General features: G+C 36.8%; 1 protein-coding gene across 50 annotated transcripts in view; it reads left to right on the forward strand.

The window, feature by feature from the left end:
• EIF4G3 (eukaryotic translation initiation factor 4 gamma 3) overlaps positions 1 to 26,902 on the forward strand; it is a 318,192-nt gene that overhangs the window by 127,459 nt on the left and 163,831 nt on the right. For 42 of the 50 annotated variants that reach the window (XR_011430530.1, XM_070246686.1, XM_070246729.1 and 39 more), the window contains one exon: positions 26,740 to 26,835. Coding sequence is in view for 49 of the 50 variants with exons in the window: in XM_070246686.1 (XP_070102787.1) it covers positions 26,806 to 26,835 (30 nt within the window). In the remaining variant the exon portion in view is untranslated. Of the gene's footprint in view, positions 1 to 10,934; positions 11,076 to 26,739; positions 26,836 to 26,902 lie in introns of those variants that run through there. The other 8 variants (XM_070246697.1, XM_070246634.1, XM_070246761.1 and 5 more) reach the window with 2 other exon arrangements.

Below are 26,902 nucleotides of genomic sequence, written 5' to 3' on the forward strand. Positions count from 1 at the left end.
TTCATCACCACTAAAATTGCTCATCTTCTTTTACAGTTCAGTTCCAAAATTTTGACCTGTCTGTTTAGTACGGCTGACAACATGACATCCTAATTAGTTTAGCAGTGCAGCTGTTAAAAGTTTTGTCAGGGAAAAAAAGAAACCATACTAAATATTTCAAATAGAGGGGATTTAATATATGAATTTGTTATAGTAACTGATTGATTATCAAGGGGATGCTGAGGTAATCCAGAGATTAATAACTGCAGGAAGCAGCTAACATCCTTAGAGCTGAGAGAATGAGAGAGAAAATGGTGGTGGTGTCAGAACCTAGGAGCTTGGAGGAAGGGTCCTTTAGGACTCACACTTCTGAGAAATGAGTTACTGCAGGTTGGTTTTGGATGTCAGAAACTCAGTAGGTAAGAGAGTGAGCTGAGGCTGGTACTTTGAATATCAAGTGTGTATGCCTGTCTGCTTCTGGCATCTCTAAATGGCTTTGAGAGGCTGGGGATCTGAGTGCAGCTGGTGTTTGGAGCCATACTGACAGGAGGCGAAAGCACCCTCCCACTTACAGGGTGAGTTAGAGCTGAAAGACAGTATGTAAGTAACTGGCATAAACCATGGCAAGAGGATGTATAATTTCCTTATTAGTAAAGAATAAGATGGGACCAGTAAACCCCAATGAATTATTTCTTTTTCTTTTGGTGAGGACAATTGGCTCTGAGCGAACATCTGTGCCAGTCTTCCTCTATTTTATATGTGGGATGCTACCACAGCATGGCTTAATGAGTGATGGATAGGCCCGCACCTGGGATCCAAACCTTCAAACCCTGGGTTGCTGAAGTGGAGCGAGAACTTAACCACTATGCCACTGGGCCGGCCCCAACCCCAATAAATTCAACAAAACATGGAAAAAAGGGGGTAATACAAAGTAAATATGATGAAATAGAAGGACTGTGGAGCATGTTGGTAACTGTAATATGAAGTTAAATTCTCCTATTAAATAGTGACTCAAATTGGTCAAAAGCCAAAATCTAGGTATGTGAGTTTAAATATGACATGGAAAGATTGAAAACAAAAGTGTGGAAACCTTAACAGAAAAATCCTGATAAAAAGAAAGCAGGTATAAATAGCCTTTAGACGTCAACGTAGAATTCAAGGCAAAAAGCCATATGGGAGAGAGAAAGAATTCCTACCATAAAAGATTTAATTTCTAGAAGTTCTAATAGCATAAACTCTATTTACTTAATAATTGGGTTGGGATATATCTATAAAGTAAATGTAAAAGAAATTGAAATTGGGGCCAGCCTCGATGGCCTAGTGGTTAAAGTTTAGTGCATGCTGCTTTGGCAGCCTGGGTTTGGTTCCTGAGTGTGGAACCACACCACTAGTCTCTTAGCGGCCATGCTGTGGCAGCAGCTCACATAAAAAGGAATAGAAAGATTGGCAACAGATGTTAGCTTAGGGTGTATCTTCCTCAGCCAAAAAAAAAAAAAGAGAGAGCGGAAAAAGAAATTGACCTATTCATAATTAGTGTGGGAGACTGACTTCTCAGAGAAATGGATAGATCAGTAACTTATCATATAGTTGAGGGTTTTGCAAACTTTGGCCAAGGGCCAAATCTGGCCCCCCTCCTGTTTTTGATAAGTAAAGTTTTAGTGGAATACAGCCATACTAATTTAGTTGTGAATTCTGCTTTTGTGCTACAAGTGCAGAGTTGATTAGTTACTAAGATTGTATGACCCGCAAAGCCTAAAATATTTACTATCTGGACTTTTACAGAAAAAAATTGCCTACCCCTGACATAGATGAGCAAACTTTAAGTATAGAGACCAGATAATAACTATTTTGGGTTTTATGGACCAGATGATCTTTTGCATGTTCTTCTTCTTCCTTTTTAACCCTTTAAATTTGTAAATTTGTAAAACCCTTTCTCAGCTACTCTTATAAAAGTACATTCCAAAGGCCATAGTTTGCCAACCCCTGATATAGATAATGACAGGAATAGTAAACTTACTTTATATAAGTATATATATTAGCACAAGAATATATATGAAAGAGATTTTGTACACATTCAACCAAGATAAAAATAATTGAGGATGTCAATGATTTGAACATCATAATTATCAAACTTTAAAAATACAGAGAGAGGGGGCTGGCCTGGTGGCACATCGGTTAAGTTCGCACGTTCTGTTTCAGCGGCCCAGGGTCTGCCAGTTTGGATCCTGGGTGCGGACATGGCACTGCTTGGCAAGACATGCTGTGGCAGGCGTCCCATGCAGGAAGTAGAAGAAGATGGGCACGGATGTTAGCTCAGGGCCAGTCTTCCTCAACAAAAAGAGGAAGATATGCAGCAGTTAGCTCAGGGCTAATCTTCCTCCAAAGGAAAAAAAAACAGAACTTTTTACTGATTCAACTAAAATAAAAAGTGTAAAAGGCTATGGACAGCTTGAATGAAATAATAATTATAAATAATAATAAATTCTTTTCAATTTTTTTCATTCAGCTAAGACTTATCTCTTTTTTTTTGCCCCCAGATACTCAAGGAGCGTTTACAAAATTCAGTCATATGTTAGGCTACAGAGAAAAATGTTAAATTCCAATCATACATTCTTTTCTGAATGTACTTCTACAGAATAAGAGCTTAACAACAAAAGAATAACAAAATGCAAATTATGTTTAAGCTGAAACTCTACAGAACGTAGTTTTTAAAACTTAGGAGAATTATAATTTAGTTGAACATAATTTTACAGTCTTATAATGTAAGAGTAAAAAAACAATAACAAAATCTATTTGGAAATTTAAAAGATTCTTGACTTGATAAAATCAAAACAGAAAATGTTATCTTTAGAAATGAATGACAAATAGCACTTTGGATCAAATTTGTGCGTTGTGAATAAAGTGTTACTGAGAGGAAAATGTGTAGTGTTAAAGTCATATATCAGAAGATAAGAAAAGTTGAAAATAAATGAACCAGTGATGTGAATGGAGGACTGTTACGTTGTAATTTAAGGATTGCAGATTTCCTTTAATTCATGCCCCTAATCAGTGTACTTCTTATTCTGATGATGTTGATTGTAAAACACTAGCTGTAAGTTGCTACAGTGATTTATCTAATACCAGGAATGAAGAGCTTTTATATCATAACTAACTCTCGTTATAATGCTTCCAGCTTTGAACTGGCCAACTCGTGTCTACTGTCATTCAGAATATGCTGCTTTTGATAATAGCAAACTTGATGATGGCGTCAGAATATTCATATGCGTGTGTGTTTGGGTGTAAAACATTTCCGTGTCACTAATGATTAGTGATGTTGGACATCTTTTCATGTGCTTATTGGTCATTTATATATATTCTTTGGAGAGATGTTCAAATCCTTTGCCCATTTTCTAATTGGATTTTTGTTGTTGTTGTTGAGTTGTAGGAGTTTTTTATATATTCTGGATTTCAATTCCTTATCAGATAGATGATTTGCAGATATTTTCTCCCATCTCTTTAGTTGCCTTTCACTCTGTTGATAGTGTCCTTTGCACAAAAGTGTTTAATTTCGATGAAATCTTGTCTGTTTTTTGTCTCATTGCCTGTGCCTTCGGTGTCGTATATAAGAAACGATTGCCAAATCAGCAGTTATTTCTTTACACCAAATGCAGTATAGACTAAATATTGTGTTTCTTCTTAGCTTTTTAAATTTTACACACATGAAGATTTTCTCCTTTTAGAAAACAATAGCAGGTTTAGAGAAAAGCGTCTTGGGTTACCACCAAGAGGATAGGCGTGTTTAGAAGGAGTGACAGAAATACTAGTATATGAGCAACAGCTGCCGTGTTCAAAAAAATCTGAAAAATTCCAAGGACAGTTATGGATTCATAGAGTATATCAAGGTTCACGTTGGGAGTTAGAGAAGTTGGATACAGAAGTGATGACTCAGAAGCCAGCTGGCTTATTTACATAACCATTTGGCAACATTTAAGAAGGGAGGGAAATAGCAAAAGAACTGGAGGCTGGCCAACAGGCAAAGAAACTAAGTGTCAAGGACCTAGAAGGCACTACTGTACAAGCTCATACTCTTTAGTTTTGAGAGTGATTGTTTTTTAACTTCGGCAGCAATGAAATTAGGAAGTATAAAACCAAAGGAGGAAAAAGCTGAAGTGTGTATTAGAAAATGGGATTATAAAACTCTGTACAACTTAATAGAAAAGAGGAAAACTCAGAAAGCTGAATGCATCAAAAAGACATCCTTCACCAAATCTTTGTGTTCTGCTTAGTTTGAGCTACTCCAAAAACGTTCAGCAATAGGATTTCTTGAAGAATGGCTGTCCCTAGAGGGTCTTTGTAAAAGACACTCTCATACTAGAAGCTATTGCTTTAACAGGGTCTGAAAGTAGACCTAATGCTGGAGGAATCAGATGGACAGATTCTCCTCAAAAATAGCAACTTCTGAGCAGAGACGGGACAGTGGTAGAGGGAAATCTCACTGTGGAAGCACGTGGAAATAATTTTAACTAAAAGCTGCCCTTCTTAATATAACTTAAATGGTAACAGTATGAACTGTTTATTGTGCCCTCCTATTATCAGATTACTATATTTGAGGATAATATCTTGATGATAAATTACTTTATAGGCTAGAGTTTTCAGAGCATTTCTCAATTACTTCCTTGTATTTATTTCATCATTACAGTAATCCTATAAGATAGATAGGACTATCCCCATTTTGTAAATCGGGAAGGTTGAGTGTGAAAAGTGAAATGATTTGCTTGGGGTACCTTAGGTAGCACCATTGGACCCTGAGGACGAGTCCAAATCCCCAGTTCCCAACTGCTTGCATTCTTTCTTGCTTTCTCATAATTCACCATAGTGCTTTATTTCAGGTTCATTTTAGACAAACTAGGCTTTCATAAATAATTCTGGGACAACAACCACCACTTACTGTTTTTATGAAACAGCAAATAGTATGTTTTGATTTTTTTTTTTTGAAGAAGATTAGCCCTGAGCTAACATCTGCTGCCAAAACTCCTCTTTTTGCTGAGGAAGACTGGCCCTGAGCTAACATCTGTGCCCGTCTTCCTCTACTTTATATGTGGGATGCCTACCACAGCATGTCTTGCCAAGCAGTGCCATGTCCACATCCAGGATCCAAACCGGCGAACCCCTAGCTGCCGAAGCGGAATGTGGGAACTTAACTGCTGCACCACCGGGCTGGCCCCTGTTTTGATTTTTAAACAATCGACCTGAAACAACTTTGGGGAAGATAAATTTGAAAAATTGGGGCTTTAGAAAAATTCAACCACACAGTATTTATACTTTTGGGTTTTAAATGTAGAGCCACATGACTAAATCTGGAATTCAAGAAGCTGGTGGAGGAAGAGATGGTCTTAACAGGGGAGCAGTAGGACCTAGGGTGAAGATTGTGTCCAGTGTGGCAAATGAATGAAATGGCAACTCTGGCCAGGGATGTTTTGGATGAGAAATAGGAGAAGAAACTGTCAAGAAACTGAAGACTAAATAAAAGCAGGAGGAATGGAGGGAGGAGAGTAGTTGAGATGATAGTGGTGGTTATCAGCAGAAGAACAGGAGGTGTGATGAATAGCAGACCCTGACGTTGCCTGATGTTGGAAGCAGAGAGCCAGGAGTGCACAGATTATGGAATACCTTTGGTGCCTGAGAATTCAGTGAACCAGGCAGTAAATTCTCCTCATAGACAGACCAGTGCTTTTCGCTCAACAGATTTGGGGGAACTGGTACTGGGATTGGAGAGGGAACTGGGTTATTATACTGTGTAGGGAAAAACAGAGCTTTGAGTAACATATTACAGTCGTGGGAACATGAGTAGCCTGTCAGGTATATTGAGTCCCAGGTATATTGTGAAAGCCGTCCTATTATACGTGTCCATCACTGTCTAGTAAAAGACAAAAACCCATAGCATTTTAGATATTGAATTAAGTATAAAGAATATAAAAATGGTAGTAAATTCAGTACAGTGTTTGCCTGCTGCGTGTAATGTCACTACTCAGAAATGAGAAGGAGATCACTGGTTCTCATTCTTGGCTGCCACTGGAGTCTTCAGATGGGTGGATCCCATTCTCCAAAGATGCGCATTTAATTCCTTGGGATGGGGCCCAGGTAATTCTAATATTGAGAACCAAGCTGTGGAATAGGGAATACTCACTGCCTAAATGAGACTTCCTAGACCTTTGTTGTGAGCGGTTTTCAGTGAAAGGAGCAGAAAGCACCCCCATTTCTAGACCACATACGGATGTACTGAATTGGGCCAGTTCTCAGTTTAGGAGAAGCGGCTTTGATGATTGAGAAGCCATTTCTATCTCGTGTCTACAGGAGACTGTGTTAGGCCCTTTGCTGTCTGCCCGCAGCTTGGGTTTGCCTTCTGAATAGGATTGTTTTTGCCTGTTAACTTACGGATAATATACTGTGCATCACAGTCTGTACTCAAATAGTTTTTACAGTGTTGATAATGTATACCAATTTATTTTGATGATAGAATCAAATTGTATCCTGACAGATGTTGTATAATTGACCCTTCTCGTACTAGCAGAGTAAGAACACGTTGGTTGCAGGTACTTTTGGCTTCAATACAATCAAATCTTCCTGGATTTAAAGCTACAGGATGGTGGTTTTCAAATTTTTTAAAACAGCAAGACTTTCATTCTCCCATATAACTAGTACAGTGCCTGAATCATAAGTAAGTCTTTAAATCTTTGATGGATGAAAATAGCTCTAAATGGCATTTTCCAAAAGTGTCAGTTTGTGGCTGTTTGCAGTACTTTATTTGGCTAAACAGAGAAGTTTTTTTTCTGACTGATACTGTTAAGTTTTTTGTATAATTCAGTAAAAGTGTATTTTACAAGTTCAAGCTTAACTGAAAAAGAGCCAAATATTCTGTTACATCCTTAGAGAGCTTGTTCTGAGAAAGGCTTGTTTTGAGGAAGGGTCTGAATCTTTTCTTAATATTCCAGCTGTTCTGTTGTCATGAATTAAATAAGTAAGGTTGAATTCCTTAGCTGGATAAGTCTTTCGTCAGCATACCATGGTAGGGATTTAGGTTTTTTAAAACCGGTTCACTACTATATTGAATATAGAATTTAGTACCTTTTCTGAGCAGTTGATCTCTTTTCTGGCCTGAATATTCCCAGAATATAATCCACAAGCGAGCTTTTATATAGAGTTGTGTGGTGGTTAGGTACAAATAAATACTGTCTCTGAGGAACTGACTTCACATGTTAAGATATTTAAATAAATGTGATATCAGAGATTAAGTTTCAGCATTTTTTGTACTAAATATTTCAGTTTACAGAGTATGATGTGAAATCGGTGTGTCAAAATTGTCTCATTCTAGAATTGCGTTTACTGTGGTAAATATTTCTAGAGTTGGGTTGATAGAGTGGCATGGCAAGCACAGCCGTTGAGATGGGTGATGAATGATATTAAAGTGCACTTTGCGTAGGGTAATGCTTGTTAAATATCTGTTTTTCAAGTAACAGAGTAAGAGTAATTAATTGGATGATTCTAATGCAGAATAAAATACATATTATGACTTAATGAATGGTTGAATTGCCTAAAACATTTATTTTAAAATGTCCAAAAGCCACAATTAAGTAAGAGCAGTATTTGTGTTAGATAACATTTAAAATACAGCCCTTTTAATTTGTTAGCAGTCATGTCTCTGGTGTTGAAAAGAGATTCCATTCAGAGATTAATAACCTCTCTACTGGAGTACTTCTTGAAGAGGCCTTGAGTACAGCCCAACAATTGAACTGGGATAAAGTCCCAGAACGATTTTCTCTCTATCGATCTAATTTAAAGAAAAGATTGATCGTACAGTCTTCTCCTATTTTTTTTTTTTTTTAAAGATTTTATTTTTTTATTTTTTCTTTTTTCTCCCCAAAGCCCCCTGGTACATAGTTGTATATTCTTCGTTGTGGGTCCTTCTAGTTGTGGCATGTGGGACGCTGCCTCAGCGTGGTTTGATGAGCAGTGCCATGTCCTCGCCCAGGATTCAAACCAACGAAACACTGGGCCGCCTGCAGCGGAGCGTGCGAACTTAACCACTCAGCCACGGGGCCAGTCTTCTCCTATTTTTTATGAGGCAAAGAGCTTCACCTCCACATCCAAACTATAAACCATGGAAAAGAATTCTCAGTTTGCTGCAGTATAAAGCCAGCATTGTAGAAAGTGGAGTTTCTTTTAAAAAATAAAGAGCTGCTTTTGAATCCCAGTTCTACCACTTGTTAATTACAAGATCGTGGTTAAGTCAAGCCTCCTTCTAGTGGGAAGCTTTACCATTTTTAAATGGAAATAACAATACCTACAGCACAGGATAGTGTGAGGATTAAATGAAATAGCGGATGCAAAGGCCCTGGCAAATGCTAGATGCTTGGTAAATATTCGTTGCATTTCCTGTGTTACAATATCTTTAGAGTATTTAACTTTTTTAAGTTCAGAATTAATTTTAAGGAGTGAATTCTTTGTCTACTCTGGCTTGACATTTCAATATCATGTTTGTGGGACTTTTTCTAAATTCTTTAATATCATTTCATAACTCTATTCATCATCACTGAAAACCAGACCTTGCTATATGGGTATTTATATCATTAAATATTATTGCCTAATGCTGTTAAAAGATTTTATTTGTTTGTCACTGTATTTATTATGTCTGATTTTTGTCCCCTGTAAAATTGTTTGAGAAAAATCTCACAGTGCAGGCAAAGTTGATATGTAGAGTGGTTTAGAAATTCCAGGGTAACTAGTTAGAAAGCCACAGTAATGACCTTGATGTTATCTAGAAGCCAGTGAGGTTCATCTGTGAACTTTGCAGAAAATCATTCAGCAGTGTTAACTGTCAAGCAAACATAATACTTGAAAAGGAAAAATTCTGTCTAATAGGCACATCTGTTATTCGCTTCTTTGAGAAGCAGTCCTCATTGCATTATGCTGTATTTGGAAAAATCCATGTGCTAACACAGGTTATTAATTTACAGTTTGTGTATGCTGTCTTTTATTTCCTGAAGGATATTATAATCTCTTACGGATTCTTCTCTACTATCTTCTCACTCCTCTTTTTGCCATGTGTTCATTGCTCTGTAGAATCCTGGGCAAAAGAAATGACAGGTGAAATATGATCCATTGGTAAATTTCTTAGTAACTTTTCTTTTCTTTTTTTTTTTTTTGGTGAGGAACATTGGCCCTGAGCTAACATCTGTTGCCAGTCTTCCTCTTTCTGCTTGAGGAAGATAGCCCTGAGCTAACATCCGTGCCAGTCTTCCTGTATTTTGTATGTGATGCCACCACAGCGTGACTTGAGGAGTGCAGGTCTGTCCCTGGGATTCAAACCTGTGAACCCCAGGCCGCCAAAGTGGATTGTGTGAACTTAACTACTACGCCAGCAGACTGGCCTCTAGTAACTCTTTTAATAGAATTCAAGATTAAATATTTGAAAATTGTACCTGAAAGGGCGACTTGACATTTCTGTAAAGTTTATTTTTCCCTGTCTTATTGTAAATCAGTATCGTAAAACATTTGTTTTAACAGGTGAAATATTGTTTCCTAATTAAATCAAATAAAACAAGAATAGTTTTGCTTCAGGACAGGAATAGGAGGAGTGGGGTGGAGGAGAGGAGATGCACTTATCTATTAGGATTTGGGTAGATTAGTTGTATTTTGTTTTGGCTGAAGCTTGATTCAGATTTACCCCAAGTCATCTGTTTGAGCCGTGCTTTGGATTAGATAGATTTTGATTGATAGTGTACATTTTTTAAATTTATTAGATGAGCCGTGTCATCAGGAATTAATAATTCTGCTAACGATTAACTAGTAATAAGACAAGCATAATGAGAATCTGTCTGGAGAGGCAGTGTTTTTCATATTTTGTGTCTATCATCTTGCTTGATGTTTACGAGAATGAAAAATTATAAGAAATTGAATGTTCTGCAAGAAAATGCCTATTGTGTATTCCCAGTGTTATGGCTGACAGAAGAAGTTAGAAATGACTTAAATAAATACAGGAGTACATATAGATTTGTTGTGGTAAATAGGGTTTATGTGGTTTGATTTCTCTTCAAACCTATTTTTAAAGCCATTTTATTGAATATACTTCCTTTTTATTGTTTTTACTGTTATAAACCATTTCTTTGAATAAAAAGATTTTCTTAGAAGACCATTCTTCCCAAAAATATTTGAGTGCCAGATATTTGTAGAGTACATACTGTGTGCTCGGCACAAGTGGGTTTATTTGGAAAAGGCCACCTCACAAAGTTTAAGCAAGATAGTTATTTTCCTTATTAACCACCAACTCTGTATTTAAGCCGTTTATTTCTCAAAGATTAAATACTCCAAAGTTTATATAACTATGTATTCTTAAGCTCCAGAAGATTAGTCCTAGAATCAGGAAACTTGCCTTCTGCTATTTATTTGCTTATCTGCATATATTTTTATTTCATAATAGTTATAGTGTTCATAGGATCTCTGCTACTGCCCTGTAAGTGGACCTTCTGGGAAGTTCCAGGTACCAGGTTTCTTCCTTAGCTCGCTTTCCTTGGTCTCTCTCACCTTCCCTCTGTCTCTTTACTCTGGAAATTTAGGTAAGGTTACTTTCCTAGAAATCCTTTCAAGTGCACGCTATTAGTTTTCTTACATTGTTTCCATCTTGGGAGGCAGGCTCAACATTATTCTGGCCTTTTACTATTCTCTCTAGGTCCTTGCCCCATCACTGTTGTACAGCAAACGCATACATTGCTCTCCTTTTTGCTATCATTCCTGATTTTCCTGGGCAAATTTCTCCATTCTTTGAGGATTTTAGCATTTGGCTTATAATTTGCTGCTCTGTTTTACTGTGTGTCATCTACTTACCATGAGGACTTCTGGCATTCATTTTTGCCCCATCCAACCATTGCCTGTGGGCTTCTGGATTCACCCTCCTTTCTTCCCTTTTTTTACTTCCCCAGAGCAACTATATATGGACATATATCCAGCAATCCACATGGACACAGTCTAGACCTGCACAGCCCAATACTATAGCCGCTAGAGCCACCTGTGGCTTTTGAGCACTTGAAACAGCTAGTGCAAATTGAGATGTACTATAAAGGGTAAGATATACGAGATGTCTTGGTTTTTATATTGACTGCAAGTTGAAATTTTTGGTATATTGGATTAAAATTAATTAAAATTAATTTTACCTGCTTATTTGTACTTTTTCTAAGTACTTTTTCTTCTTCTATTGAAGAGCACTGGTCTAGACCTGGTGTCTACCTAGAACTGTTCTGTTCTTGAGTTCTTGAAGTCTAAAATTTCTGACCACAGCGTCCTGCTTCTACCTTTCCCGTTTACTCCTATTGTATCTGTTTTACAGCCTGCAAACCTCTAATTCTGTAATCCCTTTCTCTTCTCAATATGACAAGCCCCTTCCTGCCTTCACATTCCTCTTGTTTAGCCTTGATCCTATCATTGATTATTAATTGCTAGCTCCTTTTCTTTCCTCAATTTCTGTATTTTGCCAATTCCTATCCCTGAGTCAATCTAACATAGCAGGTGTTTTGTCTACCATGCCTCCCAGGATGGAGGGTTCTGCTGTAGAAATTTAAATACCTGTGTTGATGGACTTTATTAAAAATGTGTGATTTCTTAGTATAGCCAGACTAAGTTATGCTAAGCTGTAATTTAGCTGTTTGGTAATCCTACTAATTATCACTAACTGACTTCCAGTTATATCCTGCACTGAGCGTTCATCTGCACCAGGTTGGCCCCAGCAGCCCGGCAGGCTACAGCTCCTCAAGTTATGCATTGTGGTAGCCCTGCTTTACCATTGCTAATCCTGCTTACTTTTTTTTTTAAGCACCTATTGTTTTAAAAATCATGAAATACATAATCTTATAAAAGGGTATATTATAACATGTTCAGTTTGAAAGAAGAATAATAAAACAACTGAGCACCACTCACCTTAAAAAATCAATCACCAGTATCTTTGAAGCCTTCTTGTGCCCCTCTCCTTTATCGGAGCTCCTTTCTTTCTCCCTTCAGGTGATCATTGTCTTGAGTTTTGTGTTAATTGATATTTTGTTTCACTACTTGTGTTTGTTTCCGTATACTTTCATTGGTGTCAGCAGGTTGAGCTTCACTCTTTGAATCAACTATTATAAATGTGACCTTGGGCAAGTTACTTTATTTCCTGTGAACCTGTTTTCTCATTTTTAAAATGATTTACTTCATAGATGGTTTGTATTAAAAGTAGATATCTGCAGTAAGCCGACTCTTGGGAATGGGAGTTTGCATCCCCCTTTCAGAAACTCCATCTTTCTGTTTTAAAGATTCATTTTCTTTTGCCTGTCTCAAGAGTGTTTATTTCAGATAATATGCTGTTTTTATTCTCGTTCGTGGCAAAGATTGTTGGTTTTATGCTACTGATTCCTAGAACGCTCTCTGTAGTTGACTCTGTTCTGTACGTGTCCGATTGCTCTCTACACTTTTGTACCTGGGAGTTTCTTTGACGGTTAAAACTTGACATGATACAATTGAATTCTTCACTTTTTCATCCAAAGCAGAGAAAACAGCTAATGCAAAGACTTTAAGAGAAAATAAACTTGGTACGTTGAGGGAAATAAGTAAGGCCAATGTGGTTGGAGAGTACTGGGATAGGAGGTGAGGTCCGAGAGGTGGCCTGGGGCCCAATCATTTTTGGCTCTATATGCATTCTTAGCTACCCCGTCCTCAAACCTTGGAGCATTAGCTTCCTAACCCTTATATCTAGTTGCTCAGAAAGTCCTGCTATTTCAGCATACTAATTAGCTCTCAAATCTGCCTTCTTTGTGGTGGACCAGCAGACCCTTCTCATCATGTTCCTAGACTGTTGGCAGTAGTGCCCTAACTACTGGTATCCCTGACACAGATCTCTTCTCCAGGATTCCATATTGTAATAGTTATTTTTACTAAACAAATCCAATGATGTTGCTGCCTTGTTCAGCATTTCCTGGGGTTCCGCTCAAGGTAAAGTCCTTACTTATCCTGACACATCTTTTTAGTCCAGCCCTAATCTAATTCTGTGGGCTCACCCACCCCTGTGCTCTGGCATTACTGACCTATTCAGGGTTCAGCGGACATGGCCTACTTTTTTTCCAGGTCTTGTGCTTCTGTTTTACTCTTTGTTTTGCCTACACATGGTGCCCCTCTCCTCTTATGGCTGATTGCCAGCTTGTCCATCCATCCCTTTTTGAACTGTTAACTGTGGAGGCTCTCTGGAAATCTCCTTCTCCCAGAAAGAATTAATCAGTTTCTGCTTTACTTATTGAAATGTTTTTCATGGTCCTTGCAGCACTTTCTACATTCTATTAGAGCTGAGTTAAGTAAATTGTAAATCACTTGGGCACAGGAACCATGTCCTTTCCTAACTTTAATTCCAGGACCTCTGGTTGATGTTGGGGAAAAAAAATTAAATGATTGCATTTTAAATAATGTATGATTTGAGGGTTTATTTCATTCCAGTTTAAGTAAAAAGTTTTTGTGTGCCTAATGTTTTCGTTGATGATACCACTTACTAATTAGCATCCTCAAAGGAAGGAAAATCTAAAGCAATTTGCTTTGAGGCCTTGTTATTCATAGTAGAAGTCAAGAACACAGACCCTGTCATTCAGGGATACTTTAGAAAGAAAACCTAGGAGATGTATTGGTCATGTCCATAAAAAGCATAAGTTGTATGGACAGTGCAGTGATAACTGCCTTTGCCTCCAGGTCAACTGGAGAGACGTGTTTTTCTCCAAAGTAGACCTGGCCTAATTGAGATGAAGTTTGCCAGCCTAATTAGCCTCCTGGTTTTCCTTGTCTTTGTTTTTGTATTGTCAGCAGCACTTGGTGTGTTGGTTGGGATGAGGGTAGAACCACGTGATGCCTAAAATGAGCTTTATCATAAACTGGTTGGTGTTATTGAGGGAAAGCTTTCAGGGAACTGTAACTTATTAGTGGGACTGGGAGAAGAAGCCAAGTGTTGTGGTGAGACAGAAATTTCCACTGAGTTACTGGGAGCAGGAAGACCATTGGTGGGTGACTCAGCTGTTTTCTAAACCTGTCTCATGTGATTGAGTGTGCATAATGTCTGTTTATTCTCGGCAGAGTAAGTACTAGGGGAATCACATTACACAGCAGGCATAATGTTTATTTAACCAGCCCAGTGATGATCTAAAAATAGCTTGTAGGGGATTTTTGTTTTCTTTCTACATTTAGCATCATAAGATAGAAAAATGATAATGGAGACCCATCCATGACAGCTTTCCCTTATAGATGACTTTGAATATATAGTTGGCCCATACTATTTCATATCTTTCAATGTAGAGAGATGAAAGCTTTGATATTTAAATAAAAGGTTAGGAAAAGAAGATAGCCTTCTAATTATCCAGAAGTAATTTAGCACAGTTACATTTTAGCTCATATTCTGGACAGATAAGACATTTTGGCTGCTTCAAGGGCCATCATTGAGGTATTTACGTGTTAAATTTTTACATAGGAACTTCTTTTCCCTTTTTGTGAGGTTATAGCAAATGCTTTTTTGAAATGAAAATGTTAGTGCTGTATATTTGCTGAACTTAATGTTAATATTAGATTATGATAGTAATAGTTTTACCCTGATTTTCTTGATTTACTCAACTTATACTCAAGGATTGCACTACCATGTACTGTAATTGACTCTTTCAGTGTGTCAAAATGTGATGATGATTATCATCCCTGTGTACCTATTTATATACTTGGCTCTGAAAGAGAAAGCACTTGGAAGCCTGAGTGTATCGGGTGATCATAATCTGCTCATTTGCCCAGGAAGCACTGAGTCACTATGATTTATTCTTTTTGACATTTGAGCGTTCTTGCTATTCGAGGTGTGGCATCTGCAGCATATGAACTTGAGTCTGAGATTGTTTCAAAAGGGAAAGGGAAACTGGATTCATTAAGAAGAAATAAATGCCAGTGTTCTATTTACATCAGTGTTTAACTTTTAAAAGTGGAGGGGCCGGCCCCGTGGCCGAGTGGTTAAGTTCGCGCACTCGGCTTTGGCAGCCCGGGGTTTCGCCAGTTTGGATCCTGAGCGCAACCATAGCACCACTCATCAGGCCACGTTGGGGCCGCATCCCACATGCCACAACTCGAAGGACCCACAACTAAAATGTACAACGACGTACTGGGGGGATTTGGGGAGAAAAAGCAGAAAAAAAAATTGGCAACAGTTGTTCACTCAGGTGCCAACTTTAAAAAAAAAAAAAGTGGGGATACTTGATTAGTCCAGTAGTCTGTAGAATTACATTATTTACAGTGCTTGATCCTATATATAAAATAGGAAATATATACTTGTTTTGTGTTGATGAAAAATGAGTTGTGCATTAAACAGTGTACGATATTAATTTGTTTTATTCTAAAAAGTATTAAGCAAATATGAGGCAATTTAAGTTTTTGTTTTCAATATTAGAGTTAGAATATTTTCTGGGATTTGTGTTTTATCATCTTTTTAGTTGGTGTAGTCATTAGGCATTTAATGTACCTGGAATGGTATATTAAAGTGCGTATTTTCTAGTTCACTGTGTATAAATAAGATCTGACTTGAACTCCATTTGAAAGTAATTCTAACAATTGCACTGGCTTTATTTGATCCCATACTTGCCCTTATCCCAAAGGATGAATAACAAGTTGGTCATTTCTCAGTGTTAAAGTTATCTGGGCCCCAAAAACCTAAGGTTCAGCCGTGGTACTTGGGCATGTTCCAAAGAACAAATAAGAAAATGATTTCAGGTGAACTCAGCTGTATTCTACAGAAGAGAAATTCTTATCAGATTGGCAGTTGCAATAGATATCCCACTGAACCCGAAATGACATGCAGAGGCAATGTTTTCTTCTGTAGTAGAGGAATTATTTCCATTTCCTCTAGTCATTTGTAGTGTTTCTGGAAGATGTTGAGGGTGAGGTGGGGTGGGAGGGTTTGTTTTTGATTTCTAAAAACACCTCTTGCTTTGTGAGGTAGGAAAATAATGTATTCTTTCTAGGTCCGATGCTCCTTGTTAATCTCCTTCCTTGGAAATAAAAGATGAGAACTTGGTTTTCCCTTCACTGAAATACATAAAAGGTGTTGTGTTTTGTGCAAACTGCTAAATGATGATTTTTAAATCTGTATTAGATGATTTTGTATAGCTAGCTACCATTTATGATTTTCAAATGGCTTACAGTGCAACATCGTTATCAGTTTTACTCAGGTCTACTTTATCAAGTACAGATTAAAATTCAAGAAGATATAAGCAAGTATGTATAAGTATATATCTCCAAATATGTATTAGTCTGGCAACTAATTGATGAAATTGAATAAATGCTGTTGAAACAAACTTGTTTGTGATCAGACTTTGTGAGAGAGTAATGTTATTGATACCTAAAAATTTTTTAAATTGTGTCAAAAACCGTAAAGTTTACTGTCTCAACCTTTTTTTTTTTTTTCTTTCGGTTTTGGTTTTTTGGTGTTTTTTTGGAGGAAGATTAGCCCTGAGCTAACATCTGCCACCAATCCTCCTCTTTTTGCTGAGGAAGACTGGCCCCGAGCTAACATCTGTGCCCATCTTCCTCTACTTTATATGTAGGACGCCTGCCACAACATGGCTTGGCAAGCCGTGCCGTGTCTGTACCCGGGATCCGAACCGGTGAATCCTGGGCTGCCAAAACAGAATGTGCGCACTTAACTGCTGCGCCACTGGGCCAGCCCCTATTACAATCTGTTTTAAACTGATAACAACTTAACTTCAGTTGCTTACAAATACTTTACTCCTTTATACCTCTGCCTCCTCCTGCTCTATGTTATTGGTGTCACAACTTACATCTTTATATATTGTATATCCATTAATGTAGATTTGTCATTATTTTTATGCTTTGTCTTTTAAATCTTATGAAATAATAAAAAGTCGAGTTATGAGGCAAAATTACAATAGTGCAGATTTTTATATTTGCCCACGTACTTATCTTTACCAGAAAACTTTACATTTTTATATGGCTTCCAGATACTGGTAGTATCCTTTTGTTTCCACTTTAAGGAGTCCCTTTAATATTTCTTTTTTTTGAGGAAGACTGGCCTGAGCTAGCATCCCTGCACATCTTCCTCTACTTTATGCATGGGACGCCTACCACAGCATGGCTTTTTTTGCCAAGCCGTGCCATGTCCGCACCTGGGATCTGAACTGGTGAACCCCGGGCCACCCAAGCGGAATGTGCGAACTTAACCCTTGTGCCATGGGACCGGCCCCCTTTAATATTTCTTATAGAGCAGGTCTTGTAATGAACTCCCTTAGCTTTTGTTTATCTGGAACTTTCTCCCTCATTTTTGAAGGACAAGTTTTTGTGTATAGAATTCTCATTAGACAGATTCTTTCTTTCAACAGTTTGATGGTAGTATGTCTCACTTGAGTTCATTGAGCTTCTTGTATTTGTGTGTCGCTGTCTTCCCTCAGATTTGGGACGTTTTCAGCCATTATTTTTTCAGCTTAGTTCTTTGCCCCCTTCTGCTTTCTGTTCTTCCATAATGCATATATTGTTCTTTTGATGGGGTCCCTTATGTTCCTTGGGCTCTGTTCAGTTTTCCTCATTCATCTTTCTGTTTTTCTTCGGAGATTTGATCATGTCCCAGGTCTTCTCTTTAAGGCACTGGTTCTTCTTCTGCCTGTGTGAGTCTCCTGTGCAGTCCCTCTAGTGAATTTTAAAAATTCAGTTACGTTTTGCCTCCAGAATTTGTTTGATTCTTCTTTTTACAATTTCTCTTTGTTGATTCTGTCATTTTGTTCATCTGTTGTTTTTCTCATTTCCTTTAGGTCTCTGTTAATGTTTTCCTTTCGTTTATTGAGGATATTCCTGACAATTAAAGAAAAGTCTTTATCACGTATCTTGAAAGTCCATGTTTCTTTAAGGTTGGTCTCTAGAGATTTGTTTCTTTGAATGGGCTATGTTTCCCTGTTATTAGTATGCCTTGTAAGCTTATGTTGATAATTGAGCACTTGAAAGAAGAGCCACACCTTCCAGTATTTGCGGACTGACTCCTTGCTGGGGAAGGCCATCAGTCATCAGTGCAGTATGAAGGCTTAAGGTCTTCTCAGGCATTTTCTGGGCATACATGTTCCCTGGGCCTGTGACTTCCACTGTGTACATGGCTGCTTTTAAATGTTGTTATTTCTGTAAGAGTCTTAACCCTGGTCTTAAAGTCTTAAATGTTCTATTGTAATCCTCTGCCTGTGATCTCTTGCCCTAGGTGCCTGCAGGTTTGAAGTCAACCTGCAGCTCTCGTGTAGCTCAGGAGATGCCGCTGCTTTGAGCGTACTCCAACCTGATATCCAAAGTATGCTCCTGTTTCCATCAGTGCTCTGAGTCAGGGGAGAAAGAAATCAATCCCTCAGGCAGGCTTCCCCCTGCCCTGTCACCCCCTGCCCTTGACAAACCAGAATGTTGCAAACAAATTCCACTCTTTTCCTTCTGTCTTGAGGGAGGAAGTTGGAATTTGGGTGCTTCCTCCAGAACATGCCATGCCAAGGAGTTGGGGCAAGGGCAGGCAAAAACACCCCTACATTTTCTCTCCTTTTGAATGTGGCTGTGTAGAGCTCAGGAAGACAGTTTTCACAAGATTAAAGATGCCTGGAAGCAGTATGAATGGGAAATTATTTTAGGTTCATGGTAAAACGTAATACCTGGGAAAATTTGGGAGATTGAAAACAAACAGTCCCGTAGGAATGGAAAGTGGTGTTTTGAGGAAAAATTTAAGGATAGGGAAACAAAGTAAATGTTTAATATTTTAATAGCAAGAGGTAAAGGAGGATCACTTTTAACGAGTGTTAATTTAGGTCAATATTCTCCAACTTTTTGATCAAGACCTCTTGTATTCTCTTAAATAAAAACGCTTTTGGGTTCTCAATATATTGTTGTTGTTGTTGTATCTGTTAATGTTTGGTATACTGGCGTACCTTGGAGATACTGCGGGTTTGGTTCCCGACCACCATAGTAAAACGAATATCACAATAAAGTGAGTCACAGGAACTTTTTGGTTTCCCAGTACATATGAAAGTTATGTTTACACTATAATGTAGTCTCTTAAGTGTGCAGTAGCATTGTATCTACAAAAACAATGTACATGTCTTAATTAAAAAATACGTTACTGTGTAGAAGTGCTGGCATCTGAGCCTTCAGTGACTGAGAATCTTTTTGCTGGTGGAATCTTAGTAAGAAAATGTAGTATCTGCAAAGCACGATAAAACAAGGTATGCCTGCATTAGAAATTAAAACTGAGGGTTTAAAAAATATTAATTCATTTTAAAATAAAAACAAACTTCATTTTTTGTAAACATTAATATGTTTTATGAAAAGGTATTTTCCAAAACAGAGTTTATAAGAAGAGTTGTATTGTTTACAGTTTTGCAAATCTCTTTAGTATCTGGCTTATTAATAAGAAGTTAGCTGGAATCTCTTATCTGCTTCTGCACTCAACCCGTTACAGTATGGTATTTCAGTTGGAGTATATGAAGAGAATACAGTCCTACACAGGTATGTAATTGGGAAGTGGAGGCACATTTTATTCAAGCCTTTTCGGAAACTTGTGGCTGTTCTTTGATAGTACACCAAATTCAAGAAGTTCTAGTTTCTTAAACGTTAGTTGCAGTGTGGAATCTGAATCCATATAAGTGAACTTTTGGTACTCTGTTGCATTAAAATCTGCTGGTCTGTCTGGCACTTGAATTAATTCTCTGTCATGTATGATTTTGTAACATCATGCATCGATCATTTGAAAAGTGCTGCTTCACTGAGTTGTGCAGATCTTCCACATACTTTGTATTTTACAATATAAAAAATCAATCTCATCACAAAAGTCTATATATTGGGAAGGTGCCAAGCTCATTGTGACAGATACCCATTTTCGAAAAGTCCAATTTTCATTTGAAAGCTTGAATTTATCATTGGTAACAAATACTTTCAATTTTCTTTGACGTGACAGGCTCACTTTGTTCATTTTCAGTAAAATGACTGCCATGTACCAGAGTCTGTATATGCATAGTTTGTTATTTATTCTTTCAAGTGAAATGGTGTTGTATGTGAAAAAGCACCTAGTTTAGCCTTTCACTCAAAGTCATTTAAATGCTTTTTCTCAATACAACCATCTTACCCCAGTGAGCTGCAAAAGTGCTTTATTTCTCTTCTCTCATTTGGTCATACAATACATTAAAAGGACATTTGCTAACGCTTCCTTACTATGTGATTCCCTATTTCTAATATTCTTCGTATGACCAAATTATAAAGATGAAGAGTAGTTTAGTGCTTACCAGAGTTAGGTGCGTGAGAGCTGGAGAGAGGAGGGAAGAAGGAAAGAAGGTGCCCGTGACTCTTACAGGGTTCTATGAGGGATCCTTGTGAAGAAGCTTTTCTATACTGTGACTGTAGTGCTTCTGATACAAATCTATACATGTGATAAAATTACCTAGAACTAAATACACACACAAATGTGTGTGCATATAAAACTGGTGAAATCTGAAAAATGTTGATGGATTATATCAATGTTATTTTTCTGATTTTGACATTGTATTATAGTTATGTAAGATGTTATCATTAGGGGAAACTGGATGAAGAGCATCTGGAATCTTTCCGTATTATTTTTTAAACTCCATGTGAATCTATAATTATCTTGGAATAAAAATTAATAACTTTTATTGTCACATAAATGACGTTCTAAGTACTGGCTCTTTTTCATTTTCTTTTTTGTATTTTAAGTGAGCGCTTGGTAAGAATGTGGGAGTGAAGAGTACAAAGGCTACCAGTATTAAGACACAAGAAGTTTGACAAACCACCTTGCTTTTCTATCGTTAGTGCAAGTGTCAAGACAAATAATAGCATTAATATTATGAAAATAGGGGCCAGCCCAGTGGCACAGCAGTTAAGTTCACATGTTCCGCTTCTTGGCAGCCCGAGGTTCGCTAGTTCGGATCCCGAGTGCGGACATGGCACCACTTGGCAAAAAGCCATGCTGTGGTAGGCGTCCCACATGTAAAGTAGAGGAAGATGGGCATGGATGTTAGCTCAGGGCCAGTCTTCCTCAGCAAAAAGAGGAGGATTGGCAGTAGTTAGCTCATGGCTAATCTTCCTAAAAACAAAATAAATATTATGAAAATATTTTACCTCGCAGACCCTCTAATAAGTTCTCAGGGATGCCCAGGACTCTGTGGTCCACATTAGAGAATTGGTGGCATAAAGCTTCAGTCTTTATTTAACTGAGGAAAACAAGGAATGTGCTTGAGACTGCCTGTCGAATTCAGTGATAGGCCTCTGTTTCTCTCTCCAGTGTTTGATATTGTACTCTTGTTTGTTGGATGTTATTGTACTTTTGTAAAAGTACAATTACAGATATTTGTAATGATATAAAAGGTAGACATGAGAAGAGTAAAACTTTGGAATTAGCAGCTTTCTACACCTGTGCTGTGCAGTATGGTAGCAACCAGCCATATCTGGTTATTTAAATTTAAATTCTAAGTGATTAAAATGTGTATAAAGAAAATTTAAATGGAATTAGTGGTTATAGAGTTTCAGTTTTGAAAGATGAAAAAGATCTTTTGTACAGTGTGCATATAGTTAACACTACTGTACATTTAAAAATGATTAAGATGGTAAATTTGTTTTCTACTACAATAAAAATTTTTTAACTTAATAAGCTTATTTAAATGTAATAAAAATCATTTTTTCAGTTGCATTAGTTACTTTTCAAGTATTTAATAGCTCCATGTGGCTAATGGCTACCATATTGGGCAGTGCAGATATAGAACATTTATAATCATTGTGGAAATTTCTGTTTACACTCATTGTGTAACACTCTGGAAGACAGTTCTCAAGAGCTTGAAAGTGCATGGAAGCATTGTGGATGCTGGCATGGTCAAATTGCTGGTCTAGACTTTAAGGTATTATCTTTGCTTCTCTGGTCATTTTTAATTGACAAACATTTATTTGTCTGGTAGAAGAGTTTCTCACTATGTATCCTATAATAGTTAGTAATAAGGATGAAGGAACACATATATGCATATGTATACACACATAAACTTATAAAGAAAAATTTTAAAACAAAATTAAGAACTTTTATAAATTATTAGTAATAGTCTACCTAAAAAAATTATTGGTAGAGCTGTAGGTAGTGTTTTCGTTCAAATTTTAAAGGCCTTCCCAGCTCTCAAATAGAAACAGATTTGTCTTGAGCACCTTTACGCCTTCGTATTTTACATGCCAAGACGTTTAATCAGTCTGGGATTTTTTTGCATACCGTAAGTAGAGGATATATATTCTCCTTTTCCCCTAAATGATTATCTAGTCATCCCAACACAATTTGTTAAGTAATTCTGGTAGTTTTGTAATGGTTTGAAATATTACTGGTATATTCTGTATATAACTGTGCTTATTTCAGTATTCTCTGTCAATACCGTTCATTAGGTATCATTAAATGTTTCTCTGTATCTTTTTTAAGGACTGCAAAGGATGATACTCGAAGGCTGAATAAATACTTCTTACATCCATATTTATCTCTTTATTGATTAAATTGTGAACTTCTCTAAGGTTAGAAAACCAGCAACCATGTATCCTTGGCCTCATTTATACACATAGCCCACAACATAGTGTCTTCTTTGTGTTAGATTTCTATAAATATCGTTGATCTAATTTTCATTGTGATTTATGAGATGACATTTCACCTGTGTTCCAGAAATATTTGGAACTTTGCAAACTGCAGACCTCTGACTGGATTTTCTGGTTTGCTTTGCTTTTTTCTGTCACATGAAGGGGAAGCTGAAGGACAGAGAACCTTCATTCATTATGTTTTTATTATAAAACTAATTTATTATAAATTTATTGCTATACAAGTAATCAATTCTTTTGATCCTTAAAAAAGGCAAAACAAGTAATACAGAAGCATATGAAATAAAACCTGCAAGTTGTGTCCTCTACTTACCCTTCCAATTCCCATTCCTCTGAAGTAGCTGCTGTTGAGTTTGCTATGTATCTTCCTAAGACATCTTATCTTTATCTGTTTGTGAGTATACTATATGCATATATCAGAAAAACTGCACAAGTAGGTCGCTTTTATACTTAATTCTATTATTTGCTTTTGCTTTAGTACTACAGATACCTTTCTATAACAGTGTATGTAGAGTTACCTCGTTCTTTTTACGATTACAAGATAGTCTCCCATTGATTTGTTATAGCATCCTTTCACCTCTGCTCTATAAATGAAAATTCAGAATGTTTCCTTTTTTTCTTTTTGCCATTATAAATATATGTGTAGGGTAAATTCCTTGAAATGGAATTGTGGAGTCAAAGGGATAAGCTTATTTAAAATTTGGTTAGTATTACCCAATAGCTCTTTGAAAGCAGTTGTGGCAACTTCATTTTTCAGTCAGATTTATATGTGTATGCACACACATGCACAATATTTAATTTAGTCTTTATGGCAGTATTTATTTAAAGTGAAGGAAGAGTCTTAAAACAGAAGAAATAGTATTTCATGTGAGTTATATGTGAGTTACTTAGAATAGTGCCTGAAACATAGTAAGAGGTATATAAGTGTTTTCCGTTATAATTATTTTTGTTGGCTGAAGTCCATTGTATTATATTGTGAAAATTGAAAATCCTTGTTAATTTCTTCACGTTATCTGTATTTTGAAAGTCATCACATCTGGACCTAAGATCCTGTGTTCCTGTGTTCTATCTTATAATGGAATTCACTCTCAGATTTCTATCTGTGATTGTCCAAGTTAGCGTTTTTAAAATAGTTATTAGGGACTTAAAAGTTATGTATGTAGCACTAGGTCTAGTTTGATTGGCTTGTCTTCACTGGCATTCTGTTAACAGTTTGTCAGTTAACGTTTTTCGCTGTGTTTTTTTGTTGCTGTTGTGTTCTTATCTCCTCACTTATTAAAAAGGGATCAGTGACTCAAGAGAGTTCATTGAAACATAAAAGTAATGATGAAAATGAGAATGAAAGTCTATGACTCTTGTAAATGTGAACAATGAACTGGATTGCAGTTTAAGTATAAAATATTCATGTATATGTCTTTGGAGAAGTAAATCTTTGTGATAACTTTGAAGGTATCTGAAAAGGGAAAATTCAAACAAAACTTATGACAATATCGAAATGATGCTGTAGTTATCTATCCCTAGTTCTCTCTGCATTTGATCTTATGAAATATGTTCATAGAATGTTCCCATTCAAGCTTTTGCAGTATTTTTCAACAAAGCATAGTAGTATAGTAAACAAGTCATTCCAGAATAACTTAATTGGTAAACTTGGTTAACCATGTCATTAATGCAGAGAAGAGATGAGAAGCATAGAGACATCTTTGACAGTTGCACTCCTTGGAGCAACAACAGGTACAAAGTCACATCATTCCTAAGAAATTTCTAAAACCAGCCCAAAGAATGGAAAAAGGCTCTGAGAGAAGGCTGAGTGAACCATTGGCAAAATGCCTTTATCAGTGCCCCTATTAAAATCCCATATTAGTAATGACATAGTGGCGTACATTGTGAAAAAGGAATCATTTCCATGTGTTGCTGTCGTCAACTATTATGCTTTGCATGTGGATGAAATTGCTTGTATACAGAGTATGAATCAGCTCTTGGCATACATACAATACAAGAAGAAGTAGTAGTTGATTATTTTTTGTCTGTTTAAAATAGTAATTCCAAGCTAAAGGAAAGTAAATTCTGTTTTGTTAATAATCATTTTAAGAGCGATGTAGAGTCTCAGTATTGACAGAGTACCGGCTGTATGTGTGGCCAGAAACCGTGTTATTACTGATTGAAAGAACTTGTGCAATGCTAATTCCCATACCACTTTTCAGTTAGTTGTGTGTTGCCTTACATGGCTCCAGTGTTGAAGATATTAGTGGAAATTTTGAATAAGGTCAAATATGACCATCATGCATATATTCAGCATGTTCTGTCAAAAATATGGGCTACTCTTCCTTTCTGTAGTACACTAACTATGAGAGGGCAAAGCTCCTTACCTGACTTTTGAAATGTAGAAAGAGATAGCATTTCTCTGTGCTTTTATAAGTGGGATACCTCAATGTTGTATTTAGTATCTTGACAGCCAGAAGCTTATGCTTCAACATACCACCAACTAAATATTGAGAATAGTGTCAAGATTTCCTAAGACCAAAGAGCGTGACTTTCTTAACACTTGATGACTTCCTTTAATTTGATAAAGAATGAAATTTTACAACTATATCCAGATGTTGTAGTGGAACTTGATGAAATATTTTCGAGTTTGAATGTAGCCAAAGTTGATAAGAAATCCATTCACCACTCTTTCTTAAGTTGAATTAGTCACTTACAACCATCCAGAGTTTGAGTGTGATACAAACACATAAACTTAGTGTCTGAAACAGTGCTCCGCATAATCTTTGATGAGAAAGCTCTAAGTAACTTTGGGGTCATAGTTGATCCAGTTATCACCTATTTGATAGGTGCAAGATACTTGCTCCCATGTTTTTCAGTTTATGGCCAGATTTAGTAGAACAAGAGTGAAAAAGGAAATTAGCTTGATGTGGAATGTTAATGTCAGTTATAGAGAGGGCTAAAAGTTTACTATGTTGAAAGATTGTAAAATATCTTCTCTTAATTTGAACCTCTTATTTTTTTAATTAATTTTGTTTTGTTGTCATTATTTGAAAGTTATGATGACTCTTTTCAGACATTTGTTTTAAATTGTCATCTCAGCTGAACTTGTGTTAAATGGGTAACAGATGCCAAAAGTTCCAGAAAGTTTTTTTTAAGCAAAGTTATAATACTTTCTAGATATATCATTTACTTAGTTACCTTGGGTAAGACACTTAAGTTTTCTGACCCTTGATTTCCTGACTGGTAAAATTGGCACTGTGGTAACTAAAGGGACAGTAAATGGCTTTACCTCATTTAATCTTAGCAACTGCCTTGTGAGGTAGGTGTGTTATTTCCTTTTTACATTCATGGGAAAGATAAATTACTTGCCCAAGTTAACGAACACAGTAAGTGGCAGTTGTTACGATTTGAATCCAAGTCTTGTGATTTTGTGTCCATTGCTCTTGCTAGCATTTCATTTTAAACATGTTACAAGTATTTTCTTTTCTCAAATCACTAGCACGTAGTATAATGGTCTGTAGCATTTAACATGGATTCATAATGGAAAGCTTATATTCTTATTTTCAGAAAATATATGATAAGCTAGTATATATTATATTACCTCTTATTCCAGACTTTTATATAAAGTTCTTGTTGGTTGTAGATTTTTTGGGGGCTGTGTAAAAAGATTAAGGTGTAGCCAGTGAAAGAGAACATCAATAATATAGCACCTGTTAACCAAGTGAACTGCTAATTTGGCTCTGGAATGTCTTCCTCAGCGGCAGCGCGCCAAAGCAGGCACAGGTTCTCTCAGCCAGGTTTGATTTTGTTAGTGGCGTGGGCTGTCCATTTCAGTAACAAATGAATTGACAGTGAGTGCTCTTTGTACTCATGGTGTTAAATAATCGCACCTAGATAATGGCTTGCAGATGTCTCATTATCAGGAGCTTAAGGCAACCTCTAAGAAAATCCTTCACTGATTCTGAATTGGTGGATAATGTGATAATAGATAAGTTTACAAAGCAGAGCTGTAAACCACATTAATAAACAGATTTAGAAACTTTTTTTTAACACTTTGGATTTGAGTTGCCATGCCATATTTATTCAAAATATGATATTGTTCTTGCCATTCTTTGACAGACCCCTTATCCCTCTGGACAGAATGCAGGTCCAACCACGTTGGTATACCCTCAAGCCCCTCAGACAATGAATTCACAACCTCAAACCCGTTCTCCGGTAAGTAAGCAGAAGCTTGTTCTAGATAATATTCTCCACCTAAGTTTGTGTTTATAGTAGCTTGGGT

Source organism: Equus caballus, chromosome 2, assembly GCF_041296265.1.
Source record: "Equus caballus isolate H_3958 breed thoroughbred chromosome 2, TB-T2T, whole genome shotgun sequence".
Taxonomy (NCBI): domain Eukaryota; kingdom Metazoa; phylum Chordata; class Mammalia; order Perissodactyla; family Equidae; genus Equus; species Equus caballus.